Source organism: Lingula anatina, chromosome 6 (assembly GCF_051362555.1).
Source record: "Lingula anatina isolate TDL-2025a chromosome 6, LinAna3.0, whole genome shotgun sequence".
NCBI classification, from domain to species: domain Eukaryota; kingdom Metazoa; phylum Brachiopoda; class Lingulata; order Lingulida; family Lingulidae; genus Lingula; species Lingula anatina.
This window is the reverse complement of record NC_141772.1, coordinates 2,929,908-2,952,587: the sequence shown is the minus strand read 5'-3', so window position 1 is coordinate 2,952,587 and position 22,680 is coordinate 2,929,908. Positions and strand designations below refer to the sequence as shown.

Sequence of the window (22,680 nt, the reverse complement as noted above, 5' to 3'; positions counted from 1 at the left end):
ATCATTTAAATGCAGAAGAGTGTACGTATTCATCAAACTTAAAGACTTATACTCGGGTTGTGGTGAACTGTTTAGTTTGAGAAAGAAAGTTTTGATAAAATATGCCTCATGACAAATACCAATACAATGTATAATTTCAGTTTTCATTGGATACAGTTCAAAGTGCCCAAATTGCAGAGAAATCCAATTTGCATAGATTAGGGTAAACCTATATGTATAACCTTGAGTTGTTATAAATCTGAAACAAGTACATACTTCGTGGCAGGCTCGTAGTATTCTAGGAGAGGTCTACACTGTCTGTCACCGACGTTGACGCCATCTTGGATATCTGCAAAGGTCTTCCCAAGATTCACTCCTCTAATTGTTACCATGGTTCCTCCTTCGATTGGTCCAGTTTTTGGAGAGAACTAAAATAAAACGAATTTACAATTCTAATTTTTCCTTATATTTGTGCATTCTGTTCTCTCTAACAGTATTTGTCTTAAGTCAATAAGAGAAATTGTTTATAGCATAACTTACAAACTTACAATTCTGAAACCAAATCTGAAAGCTCCATTTTTGTCTTTCATACACAGAAAACATTTCTCTTCATCAACAATTTTTGCAGGAATACTTGAACATGTCAAAAACACTACTACCCTAAACTATATTTAAAAACTACATTATTCTCCATTTCCTTGATAACTTCTCTAAAACTTTTAATCTTTATCAATAGACTATTTACTGTATACAACAGTTACTCTTCATAGCACTACTCACGCTGTGAATCAGGGGGTTGGGGCAAACAGAGTTCCCGGCCAACCAAGTGTCCATTTCCCCCAGACACTGGTCTTGTATGGTACAGACATTGTTCTGACCGGAGCACCATCCACAGTTGTATTTGTCCTCCATAGTGAGGCAGCTGCCGCAGCTGTTTGCCATGGCTGAGCACTTGTAAACTTTAACTACAGAGAGGTAAAAAATTGGATACAGAGACCCTGGATATTTTTTCCGACTGTTCATTTTTTTCTTACTTATGCGAATTTTAAACAGTTTGTCATGGCAAAGCATTTGTATACTTCAACTACAGAAAGGAAGAAGTTATATACAATGATTCAAGGAATCTGTTCACATTTTGCTTAGCTCTGAGAAACTGAACAAGGCAGGTTTTAATTTCAAAGGAGATGAATCCTTAAAATATTTTCACCACCCAAGTATAACACATCACTGAATTTGATTCTTGCCATCAATTCCTATGCCATTCTCAGTGGAGCAATTCACAGAAACCCACCTTGAATATTCGAGGGGTTATCCAAAGGTCGACTTCCGCTGCCCCAAGTAATCTCAAAGCGGACATTCTGATGTTGAGCATTCCCCACATAGGCAAACTGAAATGATAGAACATTAAAAATGCTTATACTGAATTAAAACTGGATTTGACCTTACTTAAATCAAGCCATACCAAACATGTTCTAAACACTCCTTTTTTCTGTCAAGATAAACCAAATAGATTAACCTACCAGTTTTTAAATTGTTTTTTAAACTTTTAAAATCTGAATTTTCTTTTAAAATCACAATAGCACTTAATTAGGAATGCCAGGCTTTATGTATTTTTACAAGACAGTGTAAATTTTTGAACAAGTCTAGTGCAGTACAAATTGAAATAAATAACAAAAATAGTTAAAGTAAGTAGCCATAATTCATATACTCTAACACAGCAACAAAGAATAAATAAAAGACTGAAGACAGTTCCCTTTCCTACCTCCATCGCCTGGGAAGGATTACACTCTATGACGTTGGACCCTGTCTTAGTCGCAGGCACCGTCTCCACTCTGTCGCTCTTGTAGAACTTACACTCAAAACTGCTCATAAAATCCTAAAAAAGTACAGAAAAAAAATTTTTAATACTTCTGATCTAGTATTCACAATCTTAACCACCCCCATCACCTGCAAAAACTGCAATTTAATGAGAATCTTTTAAAATACTTTTAAATTTGAGAGATTTTCTGGTTACATGAAGTAGGAGTAAACACCCAGATAGCCCTGACTCACATGCAGAGCCATGGCCTTCACAGACACGATCCTGGTCGTGCCAGAGGGAACGAGAATCTCTGCAAAATTGGCCTCGATCCTGGGGCAGTTCTCTGGTCCTGGTCTCTGGGAGGTACCGGGTCTCTGAGGATGATACAATGTGTCAAATAAATATCGTTGTCAAGATAAAGCTGAAATTTCTGAGAAAAAGGGTAATTGTCATATAACAGCCTTGACCTTGATGAATTTTGATTGGTTAGAAAATGAATCACGGCAACCCTGAACTTAGTCAAAAACATCTAATATAACTTCTGAGTGAAAATTTAAAACACAGAAATGAAAATACAATAACAGCAAGATTAATAATAAAAAAATAAACCAACAAACAAAACAAAGAAACAAAAATAAAATTGCAATCCCAAAAGCACTATTCTGCGGCAGGCTTATACCCACTACCTCAATCACAGATAATATATTTATTAAAATAATATAAATATCAATTGTTTAGAAAGACAAAAGCTTCAAGTGACAGTGATCTAATTACCAAAGGTGACCATGGCAAGTGAAGAGATTAAGGTTATATAGTTTCATTATATAAAATAAATATATTATACATAAATAGTTCACTACCTACATAAGCATGATTCCTAAATGTTGTATGTATAAAGTCTGAGATTAAAACTAGACGCAGAGGTAAACACAAGATTCCAATTTCTGAATTGTATGAAAAAACATTATTTTGTTCAATCTGTAGTTTAAATTAGATAAATGTCAAAATGGCAAAAAATTATCTGGAGTTACCCTATGCTTAAGTACCAAGTTATTGAATTAAAAAAATCCCTTATCATCATAAAAATACACCTAATTTTATTTGTAGTCAAATTGAATCAGTACCCATGGGGAAAAAAGGCCAATTTGGACAAATTTTTGCACCATTTTCATTCTTCGGTAAATCAAATTTCTCTAACACAAAACAAATGATGCACTATAAGTTAGTGTCATTTCAGTGCAACTGCTCTACATCAACTGTGCAAACCTCAATATTCTTGTCACTGTGGCATATATCATGATATAGTGAATGTCAGTTATACAGCCAATATTTTCATAGTATTTGATGATAAATCCATGAACTGATCTCCCCTCCCCTTTTTGTGAAAAAGAAATTGCAAAAAAAAAGTTGTTTTGCATTGTGAAGAACATGCATAGACCTATAATCCTTTTATCTTCTTTATTGAAGAAGGGACTTCATTAATTTTATTTTGAAAAAAAAGTTGTGGAGAAAGGGGACTTGGGGGCAAACTATTTTTATAATCTATACACTGCAGGTGAATATTCTATAGTGCAGTGATGGTTTCTATACTGAGTGACTGTGGTGTCTATTCACGTGTACACAATGCCTTTTTAATCTGTTAAAAGAACATTATTTCTGGTTTTGAAGTTGCATACAGATATGTGTGATGACGTTCAGTGATGTGTTTGGTTTTATATAATTCTTATGATATCACAGATTAAATTTAAACTATGCTTAAAATAAAGAGTTTTTCAGTATTATGAGCAATAGTTCCTTTGAGAAGCAGTTGGAGCCAGATTTGATTGAAAATTGTTAGGCGGACCAACACTTGATATTGTTAAACTGTCCTATGTGTAGTAGTAGTGATAAATAATTGGAAGCTCTAATGAAATACCTGGCTCTCAAGTTGTGCCAAGGTCACCTAGGTAATGGAATCACATTATTAATGACATTAACAACACAACAAGCAAGCAAACAATATATCTGTTCATGTCTCAACTGATTGGTTCTAAACATGCAAAAGCACGATGAACACAATCCAGACAGATTGAGAAGAAATGCTTGGACTTTATGCAAAACATTGAATTATCTGTCAGTGCTCACAAAACTATTGCTTCTTTTCTTTCCATTTGAAATAAAATAAAAAAGTCTTTTCTGCAAACATATACACACCTGTGACCTACCACAACAATACAAATCTAGTATCCAACCAAAACCACAATGTTTTACACAACTCATTTGCAGGTGTCATGTCTAAATAAGCATGTCTGCCAAAATAGGTACGAAAAAAAAAAAAAAAGACACTTGTTGTTATAAACACATGCACGCGTCGCATGCATATACACACACACATGCACACACACAAACACACTTACGTTTTGTCCAGTGACCAAGGTGTCCCGCAGACAGTCCTGGTCAGATTGGTAAGTGCACTGATGTCTCTGGATACACCAGTTACATGGGTACATGCTGGTAGTACAACTGGTACATCTGGAAGTAGAACATAGTCTATTTAGGAACTTGTTTCACCCTTAAAAAAATAAAGTTTTTTTGAGGGCTTAGATTAAACTGAATTCTGTAGATAGGTGACAATGTAAAGTTGACCCCGAGATAATGGTATATGAGATTTTTTATAAACGCTGGGAGGGGGGGGGGGGGGGGTTGTCAATACAACTTATGTGTAATTCATAAGAGATTTCAACATGATCAGTTGAATGAAACAAAATATTCAGATACAATTTCACCAACAGAGATGGCAACCGGTTTTTTTTCAAAGTTGCAAAAGTAATCATGACGAGAGGAAGCAGTTCATCACGCACACAGGGTGAGCAAACAATTCTCAGATCAAAGATGAAAAAAAAAGAATCTGACAATGAAATAGAGGGAGGAGGAAAGAGTTCCAATTTATTTCAAAGGTTACTTCTAATTAACACCGAGCAACCCTATCAGAGAAAATGCAGCTTCTCATTAAGCAGACTCAATCATTTATCCCTGGATATTATTACATTTCCAGCACCAAGTTGATCTATGCCATAGAAGTATACAGACATGGTGCCCCCTGGGATAGTGTATGGAACCCCCTGTCATTCACACCAAAGCCCTATATACTGCATAGAAATTCAACAACAAAAAAATACAATCCACATTTCTGGCTTTTCATCATAAAACTGTGGCCCATTACATGTATTTTCAATGTTTTTATCCCAAAAAACTCAAAATTGATGAGACTATTCAAAACATCAATGGCAGACGACCATCAATTTTAATTAAAGTCATAATCTCTGCTAATGACTCTTGATCTGCCCCAACTGACTGTGTTGGTCTTCTCTGCGTGGTTAGGCAGATGCGCCCGTTCGCTACTTCATTAGCCCCTATTGTCATCCCATCAACCCCTTTATTGGCAAATTTCCTATTGTCTTCCACTCCAGTTCCAGCTAAGCTTTGATGTCTCATATTAATATCTGTTTCACGGGTTCCCGTGGGTTTTAATTGCCTTTGAACACTCTGTGTACAGAGAGATTGGAAAGTATTGAAATTTTGTCATATATCAAACGTCATGGAAAATTGTTCTACTGGTGTTTATGTCTTGATACTGATACAACCACGTTAATGTAACAAACTTATATTTCAATGAGAGAAATCCCTTAAAACACTGTCCCAAATTCATGCAAAGGAAAAAGAATCCACACACATGCTGTATAATTTCCAAACCCTCAGCAAGCCCTCCACGTGAGTTACAAACTCATAAAAAAAAAAAAAGAGCTTCCTCAAAAAATTACGATCAAAATTTATGAAAAAAAGGAAAAATTTCCAAACCCTCAGTAGGCTGATAATTAACTGTCCTGCTGACATCAAATCATTTGAGTCAATCTATCATGGCATGTGAATTAAAAAGTAAAAAAAAAAAAAAAAAAAAAAAAAAAAATTCACCTTTCTTTTGACATAAAGCACTTCTATATCCTATCCACTTACCAAAAAGGGGTTTTAAGACAATGGATGCAAAACTCAATATGTTCCCTGTTGTATGCAAAAATACCAAAATACATATAGGGCCATGAGTTTAGCTGATTGTGATCATCTCTCAGATTTTTTTTAATAAAACAAGTGTTAAAAACTCAATTTCCTTAAAAAATGGCAACAAGATGACAAGTACATGATGAAATGTAGTGTCTCCTCTCTTAACCCCCCCCCTCCCCCATCCAACACTAACAAATATACAAACATTTCTATCTTAGTTTTTCATCAAATTTCTTTTAATGGGTTCCAGGAAAAAAAGACATAACAAAAAGCCCTTCTCCCTAATTTGACAGGCAACATATCTTCGTGTTAATTGCTGAGAACAGCTGACCCGTATTTGTGAATGTTCAATAATGATCAGCGGACATTTTTTCTTCTTGGAATCAGTATCAAAAATAACAAATATACAACAGAAACTATTCTATTTTTTTTTTGTGTATAACAATTTTATGAACTATTTCTTCCATAAAATCCCAACTTGAAAAAAAAACTTTTTACAATCTGTTGCCTTGAACAGTAGATCATACACCCCCTAGTTATGAACAACTTCCACTTGTACGTCTTTAACTTACTACAGATGTTAGTTCACATTTATAAAATATACATCTTAATAAAAAACAACCCCAGATGTGTTTCATCACATAAATATCCCTCATCACCCACATATTGTTGTAATTGTTTTTCACAGTAAAGCCAAACAGAATTACAAAGTACAATACCATTCAACAGGGAGGTGAATATAAAACACAAATGTCTGCAAATTCTTTATTTTTCTATAAACCATCCCATGTTTGCTTCTATATATGGCAGCCATAAGAGACAACGGCAGGGCCCATTTACACCCACAGGACTGTTATCTTTAGGTGCGAGCCTGGTACACAACATCAAAGCTACAAGTATTAGTTGATAGCAGTATGGAATTCAGATAATTGTCTTTATAAAGAATCAATACAAAGCTGAAGAGCAGGCATCTCACTACAAACTTATTTTAGCAAGTGCGAACCAAGCACGTTATGAGGTGGCACAGATTCAGTCCAGTGTAAATGCAGCTCATGTTATTGGAGGGTGGGGTCCATGTTAAAATAAAGCATTTCATACGTCTTACACTGAAGGCATGATAACAAAAACCAGTAAGTAAGAGTAAACTGGGGGGCAGGAAAACAGTATGTTATTTCCAGTTATGTGGTCACACTGCCAACTTGTATCACCTGCAGGTACTCGTGTGAAAATCTAAAAACACGCAGATCGTTTGCATGTCTAGGCATGCAGCATGTTCTTAATACGCAATTTTTTAATTTGGCAAATATGATATGCATAAGAAATTTATTTTAAACAAAATAATGATGCTATATCTGTCCATAATTTTCTTCATAAAACATCAAGTTCTAAATTACTTGACAAACAAAACATAAAACGTAATGAAATAACAATTCACCATAGAGCGCTATATGTGTTTATTGGTTCTTAAATTTGCTCCTTATTCTTTTTATATAACCACACTGAACTCGTTTAGGGAAAGTTGGTATCTGTTAGTTTTTCTTTTTTTATGCCAGGGGGGTAATATGAGTGTCATTCAGCCACCATTCTTCAGTGACAAGGTGTAATTTAGTCATGAAATATTTGCCATTTTGAACTCATTATAATTACAAGCAGGGCAAAATGCTCCCGTGAGAACTTTTACTCATATCAAAATTTGTGAATTTTTTTTCACTACTCTAATAAGAAAGAAGAGAAATAATAAATCTCATTACTTTTTTCTCATATCTTTGATGGGCACATGTGCAAGACTTAATTGGCTTGATATGATTATCATGTCACATAGTATTACGGATCATAAGCAAGGCCAGCCAATTTTTTAAACAATAAAGTGTGAAGTGTGTTTCAAGCTGCAACATGGCCAAGAATTCTGCTGATAAAAAAATTCCACAAATATGCTTCTCCAAATTCCCAAAGCCTACAATACAAAGGGGAACATACATAGACTTGTACATAGGGAGTTCCTCGATAGCATCTTATAAACATATACAAACATGCAATAGTAAAATTTGCTATTAACATCCTCTATCCTAAATATTACTTTTCATTATCATTTCACATAAAAAAACCATGAATGCCATTTAAGATATACACAATGGGCCATAAGACAAAGAAAATTGTATCTTTTCAACAATGGCCAATCTGCCATCCATTCTCGATATCAAGATCATGTTGGATTCAATTTGTTTGTTTCTTTATCAACTAAACTTTAATTGGATAAAAGTTTCAATGCTAATCCACGTCATTATCTTAAGTTTGGTTATTGCATAAAAAGATAAAAGCTTATGCTTCTTTCAGGCTTTTCAGGGCCATCTGTCCATCCATTGTGGATTTCAAGATGGCGGAGAGTTAACTCCGTTAATGAAAATTCTCTCAAGTGATAATACATTAGCCCATCTATAATAAGTTCCGACTTTTATTGAATCACATCTTCTAAATTCTTCAACTGTGAGTGGTCTCACAGCGTGACGGTACAGTTGTTATGATAACAATAGTAAGCCCTTCAGAGAAATGGCGCAAATTGAATTTTTTAGTAGATGCCAAACAATTCTTATGAGACTAACGTCTTAGTTCTAAACACTTTATACTGATCTGAGGAAAATGCTTACAAGCCTCAAGCATCCATCTAAATCAGCTGCTGATATGAAATCATTTTGTGAAATTCTCAGAGCTATTTTATATTAAAACATGTAAAGGCCACTTGTGCTGAAAACTCCATTTTTCCATAATTGTTCGATTAGTCCTCAAAACCCATGAGTCCTCATTACTCACTGAGAGTGACAATTTAATAATATCGGACACTGACGAGGGATCTGACACCAAGAAAAAAAAAATACTTCAAAACATTTTTTTCAGACTGCCAACTCAGCAGTCTGGCTATTGTGCATTTCCCTTCTTGCAATCTGACCTATGGACCTTTTGTAATCATTTCTTATTTTGTATTTTATTCTTTGTTATTTTTCCAACTGTCAAATTTACTGACATTTCCCATCTCATCACTGTAAAATTCAGTTTCCTTGCAAAGGAGGCAACACATTTGATTTTCCCCTCAAATACTTCCGAAACTTCTGATGGATTGTAATATACTTCTCAATAATACTGACAAATAGGGCTATCCCAAATCTGAACATCTTTCCTCATGATTTCTCCATAATAAAGACACATCCACATATTGTTAAATTAAAAATGCTGTCCATGGGAAATTCTATCAACCCTTCTGGGAAACATTAATTACTTTGTTCTTTGTTCCGCTGGATGCCCGTAATCCTCCAAGACTCCCTAATCTCTCTCTCGGTTAGATTATCTACGAAAACTTCTGAGCAGCGATGGTCAGAATTGATTATGATGATGACTTATGATACAGAATGTTAGAGTGTAGAAAATGCGTATTACTCATAGTGGTCAAAACGAAAACTGATCATGGATTTTGACCTAAAATGATACAGAATCAAATCAGTCATCTGATCCTGATAATTACTCAGATACTTCAAACACCTAGCTTCTGTCAATTAAAATAATACACGAAGATTGGTCATTTGCAGTTTCTCACAAGACCATACTTCTAGATAAGAATCAAGCATTCTCTTTGGAACTTTGAACACATTCTTTTTTCACCAACAGATTGCTTTGGGTAACAAATTTCATGAATTTTGTTCAGAAGTTGTGAGTAATTATCATATATATTTTAACGAGAGTATTTACCCCTCACTTCGTATACTTACGATCTGTGCACTTTGCAGTCAAAGAAGGTAAAGTTGGTGTGGACAAAGTCTTGTTCATTGAGACGAACTGACAGCTTCATAACAAAATGGTCTGGAAATAGATAAAAGAAAGGCATAAACATATATCACCGAGGAAAAATTTCTTTTCAACTCATAAAACGAATATTTTATTCACTTCATTCATAAAACTTTCAATCAAAATCATTTTTTTTTATCTTTAAAATAGGAAAACATTTCCCTTTTTGTTTTTTTATTTTTTCTCATACATATTTTTTTCATCCAAAACTCCAATCTGCTCCAATCTATTAACCACTTCTCTGCTCTGAAAGGAACAGATGTTCTCTCACTTGACTCATCATAAAAAGCCAAAAAAGAAAAAAAATACCCTCAAAAATTAAAGGGTAAATTTATACCAATTACTTAAATGACAAATTATACATCATCTTCATGTGGTAACATTAGCAGCTAATTCTGTAATGACTTTGGCAAGATCAGTTTCAGGGGCATACCAGTCCATCATAACCAATTTACTTTGAATTAGCTCTGGCAAATATATCTGAAATCATTCACTGGGGCTTCCATTACTTTTGATTAGGTTTTGAATAGTGAGATAGACACCTCTGTATATGCAAGTATTCTGTGTGTGTACTGAACAGTGTTCTGAGAGAGAGAGAGAGAGAGAGAGAGAGAGAGAGAGAGAGAGAGAGAGAGAGAGAGAGAGAGAGAGAGAGAGAGAGAGAGAGAGAGAGAGAGAGAGAGGTCAGATTTTCAAGTTTACATTGATGGGTAGCTGATTTTTCTGTTGGAAGGTGATCAGAAATGGAGGATGGATCAATGTAGTTAATTTGGAAGACTGTCAAAAATGTCTCTGGATCTGCCCCTGTGAACAGCTTGGGTGTGGAATTGAGAATCAGCAAGAAAATGGTCAAGAAGTGGCACACAAACCACTCTAGAGGTGATGGTCACCAGAAAAGAAAGAGTGTATAACAAAAAGTCCACATGACTCTTCAATATTATTACACATTAGGGAAACCAAATCAATCATACCAGTTGTGCCTTCACATTAAACTTTCCATTTTAAAACCCAAAACCACCAGATTCCTCCATTCTTTGAAGTTCAAACCAGCCATTCATCACCAACAACAAAAAACTCCTCTCACTTTCTCCCCTACCTCCACCCCATTATCATTACTGTTATAAATCATCCATCCACTCTAGTTCAATATTTTCCCAAACAGCAGCTATCTGTAACCTGAATATAATTGATGGCACAATCAAACAGCCCTGGGCCCAGATTTTCCCTTTTTTCCAACTCGTTTTGCTTTGTTGCACAAACTAATCAGCCCAGCTACAGAGAAAAACATTTTGGAATAGCCTTTTTAACCCGTTCCGTGGAGAGTTTGCCTGTATTGGGGTTGTGAAATTTGACTAGTGTGTGCGCCAAGTTATGTGATCAATGTATACATGTGGATATTATACGGGAAGTCCAATAGAAAGCAAAGCAGAAATAATAGAAATGCACCATTGTTTTGCCTTTGTGCCAAGGGAACTGGAACTGTAACAGCAAACTTTCCCATTTCCTCAACAATGACACCTAGATTAATCAAAATGTTCAGATCTATTTTTCATTCCATCCTGTTATTGAGCAACACAGAGGGCGAGAGGCCGTCCACTGCTTTACATTCCTTCTGCAGCCTCAACTGTAGAATCAACTCTACTTCTTGTTTCTTTCAATCTAGACAAATCCCCCCTTCCCCACCCCAATGATGCAACTTCTATTCAATCTCAAAACCAAAACGTGTTTGTGTGCGCATGTGTATGTAACTTTTTCCCAATACGAACATCTCCAGATTGCACACAAAACCCTCCTGAGATCCCTCCCCCCCCTCACCACCACTGTCAAAACATTTAGACTTTGGCTATACTTAGATGATAGTTCAGCCTAAATAGGAAACAATATTATAGCAACAAGCCAGATCTCGTCTAAATGCTTTTCTGTTCACATGTTACTAGAGTCCCTCTTTATTACTTGTTCTTTTATGGTGAATAATTCACATAAATACCAAGCCCCACTGCGATGCACATGCAATGATATAATCCTTCTAAGCTGCCTCAATTATTATTAAGCATAACATGAATAACATCAAAGAGAATGCGGAAAATGATGGTTCAGAATGCAGTATCCAATTCATTACGTTTGCCAATCATCCACCAAAATAATTTGTGGAATGGGAGAAAAATTCTATCAACTACACCGCTAATCTCTTCTACATTAATACAAAATAATGAAATGATATCCTTCAGTAAATGTTTCCCCCTAAAAATGAATTGCATCATGCAAAAGCACCTAAATCAGAAAATAATACAACAGAAGAGAAAGAAACCTGGAAACAAAACTGATCATGCACAGATATGATATTTAGAGAAGAACTAACTTCCAGAAATCGGTGAAGGTGGCCATATAAAATTTAACAGTACAATTTTGCCACAAAATAAATGGTGCACCGTAACACCATAACAAGATATTTCTCAGAATAAAAATCTTCTAGTGCATTGGATTTGCAAATATTACCAAGAGAAAACTAACAGTGAAATGATGGTTTAAAGTTCTTGAAGTACCAAAGCAGTCTCAGACAGCAATCTATCTTGTTGTTTATGGTATACCAAAATTGGCTGGCTATAATAGTGACAGAGAACTAAAGATTTTTGTAATTTTCCTGAATATAAGTAGAGATGACGGTAATCAAACCATGATACTTCCTGGTAATTATTCTCTCTCTTTTTCCAAAAATGTCTGTACAGAACAAATTCTAACAGATTCAAAAGTTACAGCAGTTCTTCCAAATTGCCATTATACCAAAGCTGCCAGTTTGTCCCAACGGCTAAATGCCATTGCTTTGAAATCTTTCACATGGAAATACAACAGATAACCAAATTCAGTGAAAATTGCAAGTGGCATTCAACTTAAAGCCACAAGAATTCCATTACAAGTTGAAATTTTATTGAGATGTTCGATCAGATTATCTGTGGTCTGACCCAAAAGCCTTTTCAGTGGTTTTGATTCTGTCAAGGCTGAAACCATAATGACAACAAATGAACTGTGTTTCCTTGTGGGAAAGTTTTTTTTGCCACCATTCCCTTTCGACATCAAAGTCTGATCTTATCAACTGATCAGATAAAAACAAAATCACTTCCAAATATCTTTTAAACAAAAGGACAATGAGTAAACTGTCCACTCTTTTAATCCTTCTGCTTAAGAGAGAGAGAGAGAGAGACCGGGGGGGGGGGGGGGGGGGGGGGGGGGGGGGGGGGGGGGGGGGGGGGGGAGTTCATATTATGTTTCTTTTTGTACAAAAACCTACATTTTCTTTAACATATTTACCACTGAAGAGTAAATTACCCTGATTCGATTTTCAATTCCCAATATTCTAAAAGCAGTGACATTTAAATTATCCTCCCTGGCATTTTCACTCTACTTAATCTTTTTTATCTTGTCCCCTGTCCAAGTCGTCCATTTGTCAGTTAAGTGACGGAACACTCCAGGGACCGAAACAAGTGGCTTAATCTGTCAGTTGTGTGACATTGTTATCGCTGGAATCATTACTGTTGTTAACACTGTATAGCGGAACGACTGGTGATGTTAATGGTGGGGGATTGCACAGAGGGGGAAAAAAACTAGCAACTTCAGAGAAGTAGTGATTGTTTTGTTTTCCACAATGAAATTTTTTGTTATTGTCTCTTAGTGCCTCAAAGCTCTGAGTGTTTTCACAGTTAAAGGAATGGTGTACTGGAAAAAACTTGCACTGTTTTACATGTGATATTTCATGGGGTACAATACTATCAACTTAATCCCTAAAATGGAAACTGTCCTGCTTTCTGCATTTTGGAATAACTGTGATTTTCAGAGACAAAAATTGCCGTCGCAGATAATGCACTGCATGCAACATCCCAAAGCATTAACAGCCGCCATTGTTAATCAAGACATTGCTACTGCCTAATTTGTGACTGCGACAAGTGATTCTTTAGTCCTTTTGCACCAAATACCCTCTGCTGCGCATGCAGAGCTGCAAATTTGTACTTAATTTACAATAAATAATTTCCTTACTCTCAAACTCTGTATTTCCTCTCACATTAGAAAACAGAACTAAATTAAAATGCCTACATAACCCACCATGCCCCATACATGAGATAGGTGTCAGAATAGGAAATTGGTTTCAAAGTGGCTCATCACAAGTAGAAAAATTAGGACAAGTATGTCTGAAATGTCCCCAGGTCACAATAAATCTTGACCTAATGTGACATGAGGAAGTTGAGGCTGACAGAATGCAAACATTAAAATATGATTAAGCGGTTAGAGTCCCTTTTCTTTATGAGTTTATGATTCTAGTGGTCTTCCTTTTTTTTTTGACAGATATTTTTGCACGGCTCTATATGACACTTAAAGTTACATGTACTTTTGAAAAAATTAACCTTAGCTGCCAGAGAGTAATTTGATTATGCCATTTTTCATTAAATTAGAAGCAGTTTAAAGTACATTTCATTTAACACAGTGCAAAATGTCTTGTATTTTTTGAAGTAAAGAAACTTTCTGTAAAATCTTCTATAAGCGAGGGTGGTATAAATTTGTATTAGTTAAATGAACAAAAATTCAGTCTACTTGACGGCTGTTGTTACTTCCCAGTTCATTGGGCTTAAAGGGGATAAAAAACCAAGTCTCCACAGATAATTTTTATCAAAGCATCATCTCACCTTTTCCAGTCGGTATAGGAGGCAGAATGTTGGGGTACGGAGTGTCGCACTGGATTCCAGACCTTGTGCGAATGGCAGTGGTAGTCTGGGTATTGTAGCGCGTGTCGTAGCTCGTGAACGCGCACTGAAACTGCCCACTGGATGCAGGGAGGTTCTGGATCACAAGGTTCAGCTGAAAGTGGACAACGTCAATAGTTTTATATGATATGAATGCAATCATACTTCATGGGCTCAGGTTTTTAAAAGTCCATTACATACTTGACAATGTGATTCTGTGGTTCAACTTTTTCCTGCTTCAACTGCAAATAACAACACATGTAACAAAAATTGATATTTACTGTACATAAGTATTCAAAATGATTTGAGAGCGAAAGAGAGCGAAAGAGGGGTGAGAGGGAGAAGTTATACCTTCTTTTAAAGAGTAATGGTGTGATTATTAATGTCAAACTTTAAGCAGATAAGCAGTTTCATTGTAACATCAGAAGTCATTACCTATACCTGGAAACTGAAAGCATCAAAACACGATTTCTCAACTGATACTCACAACTTTTTTAAATTGTTAAAGGAAAGCTTAATGCAATGTAATAGTTTCAAATTTTAAATAATTACGAGTATCCATAATATGATTCTCATAATGAAAATGTAGTATTTTGTAATTGTTAATTCCAACCAATATACATTTTTCATGAAATAACCTTTCTAACAATATCTACAGAAGTATTTCCAGCTGTTTAATGGACTCAGCATGACAAAGACATTCATCTCCCCTCTCTCTTTCGCTCTCTCGCTTCCCTCTACTTCCCCGCGGAGCAGAAGTCATTAAGCTGAAATTCAGAACTGTTTAATGACAAATGGGTAATCAATGGCCCAGGCTCGCCCAAGCGGTGAGGGTCAACTGGATCCTAATGGAATTAATTGATTACCAACTTACTGTACTTGCCACTGATACGACTCCAGTTGGAACTCGATACTAACGCACATCCAATGTTAAATCAATGAGGGGCTCTGCATAAGCTTGCCCATTTTTTCCTACGATTCATTTTTTTAAAGATTCAACATTCATCTCCTTTACTTGGATCTTAATTCTTTTTTGTCAGTTTACTGTACCAGTGCCCACGCCTTGGAAGGGACTTGGGTTAAATGTTCAATGCTTATTTAGTATCTATTACTTAATCAATGCCACACTTAACATACTGAACTCTTTTACATCATTTTCCTAAGATTTATCGTACCTATACCCAGGGCCAATATTATGTCACTTTGCCATCAGGCCGTTATTCATTAATCAATGGGCATCATTCTTTTTTAAACTGTGGGTGTTCCAAACAATATATATCCACACAGGAGACAAACATTTGCCAATTTTTATCCATTTTTTTTTTCATTTCCGGTGCATGAAATGTCCTCCAGAAAAAGGCTGACAGCAAATGGGTTAAGAAAAGATACACATTAGATTAAGATAATATGCAATTCTAATGAAACAGACAACTCAAATAACTTTGTAAAAAAGCATGCCACTATGGTCTGATAACATTCTGATTTGGTTTTTATCTAGTTTAAACTTGATAAGAAAGAATAAGTGATGAGTTTCAATCAAGTTTCATCCAAATGCATATCCAGAATTTAGAATGAAAAAAACTTAAAGGTGAGATCAAGCTGAAGTATCTGCATATTTACTGAAATGTCCAGAATTATTATTTGTTCTGAGAATGTGGTTGATAAATTGTATCTTTAGGAACACCGTCAAGTCTTATCATGATTCTGGCTAAAAAATAAGAATAAACAGAAAAGACATCCACACATGGCAGACGACACTTCTCAAGTATAGTACATTACAGCAGACTACAGCTGCCATTTTTTTAGAAAGTATAAATTTACAGATATTAAAACTGTACAGAGAAAGAATTCTCACACTTTTACTTGGCCAAACTTACAAATTTTTTTAAATGTGTTATACACATAAGATAATGACACCGAATATCTGTCTGAAAAGAATACATCACTTATTTGATCAGAACCTAAAAAACATGCAATAATAAATAATCAGACACAAGATCTCAAAACAACATACTGAGGCAAAAGGTTGAACCAACATGCGTCCTGGTTACGTAAACAGTTCACAAATAACAACAACAAACTTGAATTTTTTTCTTATCAATGGTCAACAAACTGAAGGAACTCATAAAAGTTATTGCCTTGTTAGTTCAACACATTAAGTGCAATGTTTGGTATTCTTGTCCACCTTGGCATAATGGCTTTGTTTAGCATCGTAGGAATGCTTTGGATATGGAAAATGCACCACTTTAATTGTGTTATTCACGTTAAAGTCCACGAGACCCAATCTGATTCGATCTAGAAAGCATCAGAGGTCCAAAATTAATCGAGCACACTGATCAAGCAGAGAATCACTAATGTGAACTTTTGGTTGAATATGGAAGCCAAGAGTTGTGTTTGGAGTCGTGCTGTGTGCACACAGGCTTGATTCAAATAAGGACCTCTGATACCTATGTAGAACTAATCAAAATTGGGCCATTGGGACCTAACGCGAGCAGAGCCTTAAGTGCATTCCAATAGATGGCATGAGAAGAGGTTCAATAGTAAAACTGTGTCAACATAAATGCAAATAAAATGCCATAAGCGCACTAAAATTAAAAGCCACAATTGATCAAGCCAACAAAACGAGAGGAATTTCCATTCAACACCTAACAGTAATGCCTTTCTAAGAGGGTCAACAGCCAAAGGTAATGAACCAAATGGTAATTAAGAAAATACAACAATTAACATACAATGACAGGTGTCAATCAAGGACCAAAGTCAAACATGTTAACGTTCCAACATGTTTTCATTGCCTAATCACACTAAAACACGGACAATAACAACAATGCACCAGGCCTAACTGAGGAGGCAGTCATAACTTACGGTCTGTCCGAGAGAAGGATATTGATAAAGAGAAATGATGTTTATAATATAACGAGTACTTTGGTTTCATGAAATATTGCATTTAGCTGTAAGAGGCACATTAACCCGTAACCTGTTAAAAACTTGTACTAAGTGGTCAAATATCAGTGACGGGTGCTGTATTTATTCTTGATGCTAAATTCTTATTCGAGCGAAAGTGTGATCTGTGTATCAAATATGTGTGCATGTTTCCAAGTGCATGTAAATACCTTTTCTCCATGAAGTAACCACAGATCCTTGACTATTAATATAAGTGACCACTTTTAACAAATTATAGGAAACTGGTCAATGCTCTTTACATAATTATGCTTGGAGGAAATAGAGATATGTTTGTAAAGAAGTGTGTGTGTGTGTGCGCACGCACGTGCAATACAAATACATATGAGTGTGAAAGCTTAGGCATCTGAATATGTGACAAGGGCTTTATTATCATCATCATTATTTTTCCTTATTGGGGGGGGGGGGTCTAAATTGCACCTTACTGACAGATAAAAATGGTATTTTTCATTAGACTAGGATGCAGGGAAAAAAAAACCTCTTTTCCACCAGCACCATGTAATTTAGCACTGCCTGTCTGATGAGGTGCAGTAAATTTATGAACCCAACTGCTTTCAATTATCCACTGTCAGGGCCACAATAAAAAAGAACAACAGGTCTGGGCTAGTGGCTGTTACTTTTATATGAAAAAAAATTTACACTACCAAAAGCCACTAAATCTGAATTCTTAATTTTCACGATGAATTGGAGGAGGGAAAGAATGCGCTGGGTGGATGAAAATTCAGTGCAAAAAAACAAACAATAACTCACTGTGAAGTTGAACTTTTTTGTTTTAAAGTACAATAAATTCCCATTGAGATATCTCTCTGTCATTAAGCACTTACTTTTGGAGTTCATCAAAAAAGATTCACAGGAGGAGAAGCCTTTTAAAAGCCTCTGGCACTGATACCTCAGCTATTCCGACTATACTGAAGCAATTCAATGAAATAAAAGTGGAATAAAATCCTTTGAATCACAGAAGAGCTTGAGGCTAATGAAATGAAAGCTGCATGTAGGGATTTTGATTTTGGTAGGATTTTGACGGCCTTAGAAACAAAGTAGATTTTCAATACACAACAGAGGAAGTTGATTGATTTCCCAAAAGTGAACATTTTGGTCGATCTTTAAAAAAAATCTTCAGAAACGATGATTATGAATATTTTGGGAGAAACATCAATATAAACCTTCTTCAGAGAAAAGATGATATATTTGTGAAAATAGTTTTTCCAGCACATTCCTCCCATTATTGGGGGCATCTCGGGGGGAGAAGCAGAATACTGCTCTAAAGCTTTTTTTCTTACACCTTCTTCTTCTTACGATTGCTGGTAACTGTGTAGTTACATGTGCGTGCACGTCTTTTCCCATGAGGCAATCACTGATCATTGACCACTTAGTGACCACAACAAATTAAAGGAATGTCTTCATATACTGATGCTAGTGGTACTGTAAATTGTTACTTGGAATCAACAGTATCAAGTTTTTGAAAAAAAATGTGTCTGCTTTGGCGGCATGTATATGTGGGTGACAGACTGAACCTCCCAAACCTCTTTCTATACTTACGCTGGTGGTTTTTCCTTGCTCTATCTGCACCTTGTCTGGAGAGACCTCGTTGATGGCAGTGCACACCGAACCGCTGTACGGCAGCCAGCCTTTTTGCAGGTTTGCATTTTGACATTCTGCTCTTAGGCTGCATCTGTAATATATTAATTTCTATGTGTTAATTGACATCAAATTTAATCTGGAGAACCATTTTGAATGTGCACCCTCATGGCAGCTGGTATAACTGGGTGTTTGGTTTTATGTGCATTCACATGCATTTCAAGCCACAATAACAACGGCATACTAGTATATAAATATCTGAATGCACGTACACACATACACACTGATGCACAGGAAAATACATACACACATACAAATACATTTATTTTATCATATTTTTAATTCATGTTCACATATATTCCTACGTGCACACAAATGCACACATATAAGCATCTGCACGCAGTCACACAAAATGTTCCTAACACTCACGTTCTTCACAATAGATGGTGCCAGCATCTAAGACACCCAGGTAAGACATATAATGGGCTGTCACTTTTGCAACACTTACACTTTCATTAAGTATCCCACGTTAAGGAATGTCGGGCAAACAATGCTTCAACTCAAGATAAATTTAAGTACAAGAGGCAGGAAACTGAACTAAATTCAAGTCTTGGCAAGTGAAGACAAGGCTACATACCTAAGTGTAGCCAAGATAGGAGAGTTCAAGCAGCAAGTATTCACAAGTGTATGGGGGCTTATTTTAAGCTCCACCAGACAGTAACGATGTTCAAGTCCATTTTTTTAAAGGTTTTGAAACATTTGAAAGAAATTGAGACATAAATATCTGGAAGTTATTGTTGTTTTTGCATTTTTTCTTATTTTGGCAAAAATGAAACCTTCTGCATCTAGTTTCATATTTAACAACAACAACGTCAGCAACAATCACAACAACAGCAGAAACAAAATGCAATGAAAAAATATGTATATAATTGTGATAACACCTTTTCATGCAACAAGTGTTTCTATAAAATCAGGTGATCTCTTTACCACTTCTGAATTTGATCCACCTGATGTGATTTTCGAAAAAAAAAAGAAATATTGGAATATTTTGTACTGTTCAAGGACACTCATGTGCAGGTATCTAGGTAACTGCCAGTCATGGGCAAGAGACACACTGATAAGTTTGTCTAGACCAACAAAAATGCAACTCAGACTGACGTAATGACAGCCAGTAACTTTTAAATGAGAAAAAATAAACATGCGACTGGTGCAGAATTCTGGTCAATTTGTCACATTTCAACTTTCAGGCTTTGGGGAATTAAAATGGATGATTGATGAACATGCGAAGTTGACAACCAGTTTTTCCCCTCTTTTAAACATTCCTACGTTTTTTTTTTTTTTTTTTATCTGACACACACAATGTACAATGTTAATTATAAACACATTAACATTTGACTGAACCGTCCACCCATACAACCTTAAAAAACATGCCACGATTTTAACTCAGCCCTCTTGTCCACCTACGCTAACACGTTAGAGAAAAAAAAAAAACTATTTGGTCCTCCCAAATCACTGCATTTTATAAGCAAACTGAAATGAAATGAGATTCTGTCCCTTGAAGAGAATCGTAAAAATTCTGAATTTTTACCTGGATCCGTATACTGTAGAACTGGGCAAGCTGAAGAATAATGTTTTTTTTTCTCCTTCTCTTAAAAAACTAGAGAAAATATGCTTATATTCAAGGGAGGCATCTCAGGCTGAGTCTCAGATGCTCTGGCTGAAGAGAAACATCGCGAGCCACCTGAGCTTCTTTCAGTTTCAGCTCCCACACACCTGTCCCAGACATTAAGCACTTGTTCTCACAGGCACAACACATTTTTCCATCTCCTTTTACATACCAGATCCAGCAAGGGTGTCTCACCTATAGCGTGATCAATCAATAGTTATGTTTTTTCTTCAGACTAAATTTGTACTCGGCAACAATGAGAGGTGTTTTTTCTTTCATTTATCAAACAATGCAGTGGTAAATGCAAAATGTGAGTTTCATCAATAAAGACGTCTGTAAAAGATACGTGCAGACATTTAAAAAATTGAATTTTGTAAAAAATCTGTTATTTAACATTTTTATTTAGCAATACACTGAAACTTTTTCCCTTTTGCCTTGTTTCATTATCTTTTTAATCAGACGTTCCAAACACACTCACTTGGTCTCTAGGGGGCACCAACCGCAGTATGGATCCTTGGCTGCAAGACAGGCCGAGCAAGTTGTATACTGGCTGCAGTCATGAAGTTTCAACTTGGTGAGCTGTAAAGACAAAAGAAATGCAAAATTTTAATGAAGGATTAAGCAAAAGGGCATTAAGTTCAATTTTGTGGAAATAATCGTGATATTTGTGTACGAGAAGACAAAAACAAACTGGATAATCTAATCAAGTTACAAATTATCTGTATATTATAAAACTAACTGATAAGGCATTTCAAAATATGCAAATCTCCTCTGTCATCCATTAATTTATTTTTATTTCGACACAGTAGCTTCCAAAAAGACAGATGTCATTCCAATATTCCTGTCTTCTTTATGTGACAGATATCAACAAACCAGGCATATTCAGTGTCATTCCTATCTCTCTTGGTACAGGCAAACCAGCTATCCACTTAACCACAGTTAAAAACCAATCTATCTCAATTGGATAGCAGACACTTGAAAACCAAACAGCCTTCAGATCGCCCACAAGGATGCAAACAAGAGCCAAAAAAATCCACAAATCTCATGGGAAACTAGAGCCCTTTCAAAGGTTAAATATAAACAAATGGCTCTCTTCTGAAATGGGATCAAAGAGAAATTTGTATATCATGAAAAGGTAATGATTGCGGACTACATAAACCCATGGACCCTGTAATTAAACAATGGGAGGTGTTTTTGTGAGAATTAATTTAAGCTGGGTGACTTTTTTTTGCCCCTAGGACAGACTAAAAGTTAGTATGTTGAGAGAGATGACTGTGCTTGAATTATTACAGCTCACCAGAAAACAAAACAGTTCCTAAAATAATTCCTTCTATAAGATACTCTTCATGTTGACAGAGTACACATGTGGTGTCATCTTTGCCCAGCAAAACAACAAAATTTACAATGACAAATTGAAGTTTGAGCCTATTTTCTCTTCAGCCAGTCTTCCATTAGCCTGTCATTTTGTCTTTCAAAAACAAATTCAGCAATCTGACAGAAACATTTCCACATCATGACATGTACGGTGAAAGGTTGTGTCAGCTTCGTCAGATATGATGAAAGACATGGAGATATAAAATAGGCAAGTCAGTCCCCACTACTAAATCTTTTATTGTTCAAAATAGCTGGGTTATGTCAGATATCAGATTATGTTAGCTATTACTGAATTGGAAGACAGGAGTCGTAAGCTGACCATACCTGACTAGAATGCTTGTTTTTGTTTACACATATCTATCTATCTATCTATCTATCTAAAGTAGCTGAAAATAAACAGATAATCACTATGGCATAAGGTGGGTTCTAAAACCATATACTATCTTTTGATTGTTCCCTTCTCCTGACCTTACATAAAATCCTCTCTATTTTCAATAACTGTGTAAAATTTGCAAGAAAATATGATCTGCCCAGTCAAATATTTGTGAAAAATAATGACATTTTTTTTCTTTTTTGCATTATGCAAGGCTACTCCCAAAGGTCAATTCCCTACACTTTTAAACATTCTCATACGAAAGAACACAAGTTTTGAAATAAATATGGTTTTCATATTCAGTCAAAATGCATAAAACTATCCCTCCAAGGGGCAACACAACCAATTT

General features: G+C 35.7%; 1 protein-coding gene across 6 annotated transcripts in view; it reads right to left on the bottom strand.

The window, feature by feature from the left end:
* LOC106180582 (plexin-A2) overlaps positions 1-22,680 on the bottom strand; it is a 92,814-nt gene that overhangs the window by 14,738 nt on the left and 55,396 nt on the right. For all 6 annotated transcript variants that reach the window (XM_087015530.1, XM_087015536.1, XM_087015532.1 and 3 more), the window contains exons 5-14: positions 21,063-21,163; positions 18,880-19,012; positions 14,326-14,497; positions 9,577-9,667; positions 4,177-4,291; positions 2,032-2,154; positions 1,742-1,855; positions 1,271-1,367; positions 760-944; positions 256-407 (exon numbers count right to left, since the gene is read on the bottom strand). In XM_087015530.1, the coding sequence (XP_086871656.1) occupies positions 256-407; positions 760-944; positions 1,271-1,367; positions 1,742-1,855; positions 2,032-2,154; positions 4,177-4,291; positions 9,577-9,667; positions 14,326-14,497; positions 18,880-19,012; positions 21,063-21,163 (1,283 nt within the window). The remainder of the gene's footprint in view (positions 1-255; positions 408-759; positions 945-1,270; positions 1,368-1,741; positions 1,856-2,031; positions 2,155-4,176; positions 4,292-9,576; positions 9,668-14,325; positions 14,498-18,879; positions 19,013-21,062; positions 21,164-22,680) is intronic.